Source organism: Rhagoletis pomonella, unplaced genomic scaffold, assembly GCF_013731165.1.
Source record: "Rhagoletis pomonella isolate Grant_MI unplaced genomic scaffold, Rhpom_1.0 Rhpom_scaffold_00001, whole genome shotgun sequence".
NCBI lineage: Eukaryota > Metazoa > Arthropoda > Insecta > Diptera > Tephritidae > Rhagoletis > Rhagoletis pomonella.
Window position 1 is genome coordinate 34,236,721 of NW_023458555.1, and position 6,826 is coordinate 34,243,546.

The 6,826-nt window shown below is 36.0% G+C and overlaps 1 protein-coding gene across 2 annotated transcripts; it reads right to left on the bottom strand.

Moving 5' to 3' along the window:
* Window positions 1-1,556: 1,556 nt before the first annotated feature.
* Window positions 1,557-4,170, bottom strand: LOC118743189 (BUD13 homolog). 2 transcript variants are annotated; one of them, XM_036475746.1, is made up of 3 exons: window positions 3,252-4,170; window positions 2,028-3,218; window positions 1,557-1,961 (listed from the first exon to the last, which is right to left on the bottom strand). In XM_036475746.1, the coding sequence occupies exons 1-2, from the start codon at window positions 4,059-4,061 to the stop codon at window positions 2,034-2,036; spliced, it is 1,995 nt and encodes a 664-aa protein (XP_036331639.1). In that variant the 5' UTR covers window positions 4,062-4,170; the 3' UTR covers window positions 1,557-1,961; window positions 2,028-2,033. The 2 variants fall into 2 exon arrangements, with proteins under 2 accessions (XP_036331639.1, XP_036331631.1); XM_036475738.1 differs by having other exon boundaries at window positions 2,028-4,170.
* Window positions 4,171-6,826: the final 2,656 nt, after the last annotated feature.

Below are 6,826 nucleotides of genomic sequence, written 5' to 3' on the forward strand. Positions count from 1 at the left end.
ACATAATATGCCCAAGCGATACCTTCGGATCATTTCAAAACAACAAGACAAAGCACTTTTAATTTACTTTCCATATAAATATGTTATACTACTTACCAATTGAATTCAATTTTACACAAAATGTAATTTCTTTAAGGTTTCATTAGCGAGCTAAATATTTAAGTTACAAATAAATATAGATATTTTAGACATTTCAATACTGTACTTGCAGAATCCCAAAAAATAACCAACTGTTGTTGTCATATTTCGTTGCACATTTGCTTTGTGTGCTGCTTTATCGCGCTGTTTATTGTGGTTCTTTGGTTCTAACCGTTTGGATAGTGCCCCAGCAAGAACAGTATCGGGTAAATACATGTGATTTAACCAATGCTCAACGCTTACCACCATACATTTCGTTTCTATGGCTGCGTTTCTTTATACATTCCGGATAATCCCATTTCACAGCCGGAATAAACAGAACACGTTTGAAATATACGTCAACATATCATCAGGAACGTTATAAAGAATAAATAAACAAAAAAGTTTATTCCAAACGTTCAGAATGAATAATGAAATGCAGGCTATGAGTTTCTTAATACCATGTTCTGACAACGAAAACACCTTGAAAACGAGTTTTAGGATTGTAGGCTGAAGGCTGTTCGCACCGACTTTTGGTGTTTTCGCTGACATTTCTTACATCCTTTGTTTACAGTTTTGCTACACAAATACAAAACCAAAATAATTTTCCTTCAATTTCTTTTCATTAACAACCTTTTACTTCCATACTTATTTTATTTTGGTCAGCCAATTAACAATGGCCCGTAGTCATAGTCAAAATAAGGTCGACTTTAAAGTCAGTTGCAGCTTTTTTGACAGATATCCCATTGAAAATTATGTCAAAAAGCTGCAACTAACTTTAAAGTCGACTTTATTTTGACTATGACTACGGGCCAATAAATCCGAAGTGGCGTATGAAAGATGACAAAATATGACTTCCACTTCGATAAATAATCGAAAAAAACTAGTGCACACACCGATTGGAATGAGTGGAACGTGAGTTTTCAAGTGGTTTTCAGCGAAAACTAGTTTTCGTTTGACAGATTTTACATGGACGAAAACACAAGTTTTATGTCGAAAACCAGTTTTAGCAACGAAAACATGTTTTCGATGTCGGTCAGAACATGGTATAAGGCCGAGTTGAAAAAACTACCCGAAACCAAAGAAGGTAAATAGATTTACATCCTTTGATTCTACACAGTCCAACTGGGTAGTCGAGTCTTGTAGAGGCATTTTGTACCAAACCGATTCACGCTAGAGTTGTATTTAGCGAATGTAAATAAATTTTTCAAGTAATAAATTGTTGAAATATGAAAAGTATTTTATTCTAGAACGATAAAACTCTGGCATTAAGCGAATGTATGTAGTAAGATATTTTAACATGTTTTCCTAATCCTTGCAGTTTTGTTCATAAATAAGATATATTTCTAAAAATAAAATATTAGAAATGAATTTTTTTTTTGAAATTGTGGGTAAAATTTAATGGTTTCATCTAAACAATTATATTTATCGTTTTTGCCTTTTCAGCACAGTTCTTTTTACAAAAGTTTATACAATTAATTCCTGACTTGATGGTATTTATTTACAAAATACTCGTTACTTCGAATCCGTAGTGGGTAACTTTGAATTTCAATTTTAACATTTTCAATAACGCCATGTCGGAACGCTACCATGCAATAACTCTGAGTTGGAATTAACTTCAATTCAATAAGTTCTTTACCTTCGTCTCTAGCGAAAAAATCTGTTTAAAATCTTAAAAATTAAACTAAACTCATTACAATTTTTAGTTGCATTATAATGTATGCTTATAAATACATAAAAAGGAGCACAAGTATTAACAGCGGATGGAATGCTTTGCCTTTTCCGACCGTTTTCCACACGAACTGGTGTAGCCATTTTATCAGCGAGTACACATATGTTCATATCTGTAAAAATAAGACGTACAAAGAAGATTTACCACAAAATACAAAATTAATTAAAAAATCCCATACCTCGAATTACATGTCCTCCACGCTGTACAGATATGCCTCCTCCTGCTTGGCACGCTTCTCATTTTGCACATCGAACCACCTCTTCTCAAAGCCACTCGACCGATCAACTCCATCCCACCTGTAGCCGGGCCGTATACCAAATCTATTCTCTGGATATGAGCCCTCATACTTAGGCATCTCTGCAACTGCGCCTGTATCTTTTTGCCGCTCCTTTTTCTTCTTTCGCATGTACTCCAACATAGGATCTTCGGCGCGTTCTTGTTCGCGTAGATAACGATCCAAGTCCTCGTCATTCTCATAACGTGCTAATGGCTTACTGCCTTCATATGATTCAGCCTCTGCTCGTTGTCGATGTTCTTCGACCTGTTTTAAACCTTTTCCCCAACGATCGTACTTTTCCTTCTTCTTCCGTTCATGCTCTTCCTTCCGTCGTCGCTCTTCAGGATCTTCTGCTTCGGCATCTCGGGCACGTTGACCCTTGCGACCTGTGTTGCGCACACGCACCTCTGCATCACGTCCTGATAATTCTTTGGACATCTCATTGTACATGCGGTCCTCGCGCTTACGACGCTCCTCAGTTTCTTGCATTAGCGACTTGGCATCTTGCAGACCAGCTCTTTTGCCATCGAGTGTTTTAGAAGCTTTTGGCTTGTGTGTTGGCGGTGGAGAATCACTACTCCTGCGCTCTAACTTAGACCAACGACTATGCGTGGGTGGCGGCGAAGGCGATGGTTCCTTTTTAACAAATTCTTGCTTGCGCCGTGGTGGTGATTGGTCTGGAAAAACTTGTTCACGTTTTATACGAATTGGCGATCCGTTATCCAGGCGCTTACGTGGCGGTGAATGTTTACCGTCATTTCGTCTTGGAGGCGATTGATCGCTTGAATGTCTATGACTCTTTTTTGTAGGAGATCTGCTACTCTTTTGTCCTTTTTTGGTATTACTATATCTCGGTGGGGATTGGTCAGAAGATGAGGCACGTTTCCTACGTCGCTGCGGACTCTCATCAGTACTTCGACTACGACTTCGACTTTTCCTCTTGTGCTTTCTTGTTTTATGTTTATTTTTTCTTGGTGGGCTTTGGTCGGAACTTGAAGATCTTGCGGAGACCTTGTTGTAGCGACTGCTTTTTCGAGGTGGGCTTCCGTTGGCAGAATTATGTTTTGGCCTATCAGCTGAACGATTTCTTCTGCTTGGAGGGCTCGGACCAGCTGAATCTCTTCTTTTTCTCATAGGACTTTGATCTCTAGATTGACTTCTTTCTTTTCTTCGATCAGATAAATGTTTACTTCTTCGTGGAGGACTTATATCTGCCGTACTATTATTTCGCCTGGGCGGGCTCTGATCCGGCGTACGTTTGTTCCTTCGTGGTGGGCTTTGATCGGGCGATCTATTAACTGTACCAGGCGAACGTTGCTTTTCCTTTCTTGAACTTTGAACTGGTGATTTTTCTTTTCGTCGTTTACTACTATACTTTGGTGAACCAGTTTTTTTATAAGATGAATCGTGTTTAGTTAGATGCCCATGCCTTCTTTCATCTGCAACTGGTGAACGCATACTCAAACTGTCCTTACGTTTACGCCTTGGCGGAGAGTTATCTGGTGAACGTTGACGGGTGTCAACATTTGTTTTTCGACGTGGTGGTGAAAACTCATCTTTAATTTTACGTTTAATTTGCTTCGGTCCCCACAAATCATCCGCTGATATGTGATTCACTTTTACTTCACTCTCCTCATCAAAGTCTTCCTCTTTCACTACAATGCTACGCCACTTTGGCGCGCTTGAGCCGTTAGCAGTTTCTTCTACATACTCGCCGACTATCTGTGGTGCATCCTCACCACCAAGAAGTAGCTCCTCATCGAATTCTTGTTGTGTTTGATTATACGAAGCGTCATCGTCAATAATTTTCACTTTAGCGGCACCAAAATCCTTCTTGCGTTTCTTGTCCTTCTTTTTCTTCTTTACTTTGTCGCCGGACAAATACTTTTTAAGATATTCTTTTTGGTCTATTTTAGTAGCAGAATGCGACGACATTTTTACTAACTTCTGTAAATAATTAAGACAAAAATAAAGAAAGTCGCAAAACGAAAACACTTTGCAAAAGAAGAATCAGGAAGAATGCTGTTTTGTGTATGCTGCTTCTTTTTCGGTCGAAAAATGCTAATCACAATCAGCGATTGCATGCTTGTGAATTAATACTCGCTAAATACCGCGGCATCTGTTGGGAAAGTTTAGTTACAGAGGAGGTGAGAAACATGGCTATATTAAAGTTAATTTTTATGTTTATACTATGTTCACGCTGGTTCACGTTGATAATTTTCGTTTATAAATGCCATTAAAAAAATATATTTCTATTTTTTTTTGGTTATTCTTCTGGCTTAAAAATAAAAAAAAAAGAAAACCATTATATACACCAAGTGAAATACCCCTTAATTACCTTTATTTTGACGTCATTAGTTTTTTTAATAGGTTTCATTGTTCAGAAGATATTAAAATTAAAAAAATCAAAATATTTAACAATTGATATCCATTTTATTTTGTACTTGCGCCAATTAATGGCCCATAATGGCCCATAAACTTCAATTAAACACTCAACGTGAACATAGTATTAATCTTGGAAAATAAACGTTTATAATTTTTTTTCATGAAATCCTTATAATTAAAGAAATTATAATTATAATTATAATACGTTCAGTTCATTTTTATGGGTCGCGGACCACGAGTTGTCATTTCACAAAAAGTACTGTTCGATTTATGGGAGGTTTTTGGGATTTGGGTTGGGAGTAGATGTTATGTTTTGAATCAGCTCTGGTAGGAAAGAAAGTAGCAGTAGCAACCCTGGACATCACCTTTGCCGGGAGATAAACGTCAAAATCAAATGTTTTGAAAAAAAACCCCTTCAATGGATTTAGAGCAATTGGAGTTGGAATTATGAATAAGTTTAGTTAAATTGAGAAAACTTGACATAAAGTAATATTAAAAATCCTCGCCAGTGCCAAAACCAAAAAAGTGGAATGCTAAAAGTGTTTGTTATTGATGGAGCTGATGAAAATAAATGGTAAAAAAACGGAGGTGTGCGGTTTGAATTTTGCATGCATGTGTAGGTGAGTACATACATACAGACATATTTACGTTTATATCCAATTGTTAGCTTAATCTGGAATTCTAATAGGAATTTGAAAAGTGCATCCCACAGCTGGCGCAAAATTGTTTATTGCTAATGTCGTCAATGCTAAGCCAAGATGTAGCGATAGGCATCGATTATTAGGCTACCTATGCGCGATTTCTCCAGAAATCCGGCGTTCATTGCTCATTAGATGACATTGCACCAATTATTGACAAATCAATTTAGGCTGAATTGCATTTATTGGTCGCTTATTTCTTTAATGCACAATGTTCTACTATTGTTTTTGTTATAATCATATGCACTTGCTTTCATTTATGTTTCATCTTATTTATTGTACTATTCCCATAGTGCAGCGTCGTCGGAATGTATGTATGTACATACGTAAGTACATATGTAACTACATACAAATGTAGGCCAGAGGAACCTGCTTCTGATGCAAATTAGCAAAGTGTATTAGTAATTAAAAAGGAAGGCCCGATTATTAGACAATTATTATGGATTCATTTATGTACACATGTTTAAAGATGCCAACGCTTTGATAAAACTATAAAAGCTTTGGTCGTGCATATGCATCCGATAGCTGACACGCTTGGGGTTCATTTGAGGTGTAGGAAAATATTACCTACGTACATACATATGTACATTCCCTCAAGGAAAATATGGAAGAATGCTATTTGGAAACATTTATCTTCGTTGGTTATCGAAACAGAGCAGAAGTTTTGAATCGACATTGCCTCCTTTTCGCTTCTTATGGAAACAATGTTTTCCACTTATTAAGGAAAATTTCATAAAGTTTACTGCCATGCCTTCCATGCACAGTGAGGTGCAAAGTTACACACTAATAACGTTGTATGTTAGAAAAGAAATTCACTGTCTACTGAAAACGAATGTGCCCATGCTTCTTTAGAAACTGTACGACTTGCATGGAGGTACATATGTTTGCCTTTCCTAGAGGGTTGCATTGTACATACATATATGCATACATATTTATGTATTTATGTATGTATATAAGTAATATGTATTTTTTATTGAACAAAAAAAATATATATATTTTTTATATCATAGCATTTAACCCAAAATTTTGTTTTCAAAAAATGTGTTTGACGGGCAGATAAGCTTTAAAAGCTACTCGAGAAAACGGTCCTAAGTTTATCATATTTTTAAATTCTTTCCCAGCGATTATTCAAATGTAAAAGCTAATTTTAAAAATTAGGTTAGGTTAGGTTGTTGTTGTAACAGCATACAAATTTCGTTCACAGTTTTTAATTTGTGGGATGGGGTTGATGTTGCTGTTACAGCATAAAAATTCTCCGAGGAGTTTTCGGTTCCTTTTGGACCACGGACTGAATTTCATAAGATTTTAGGAAAAAAAACGAATATTTGATCATTTTAAATGTGCTTTTTAAATTTAAATAGCAAAATCTATTATAAAAAATGCATTATTTCTTTAAATTCGCCGTGCCGATGGGCCACAAAGAGGAGATGGTGTTCAAACACATACACTGCTGGAACAAAGTATGGGCAAAATATATGCAAATTTTTCATAATATATGCAACAATTTTTATTCTAATATTTTTCCGCCAATGTAGTATAAAAATATGGTTCATTCAAAAATTTTTTTTTTTCAAAATTTTCAACTTTTTAATCAGATTTTTTAGAATTTTTTAAATA

Excerpts from the sequence above, each read along its gene's own strand:
- LOC118743189 (XM_036475738.1), bottom strand. The coding sequence starts at position 4,061 with ATGTCGTCGCATTCTGCTACTAAAATAGACCAAAAAGAATATCTTAAA.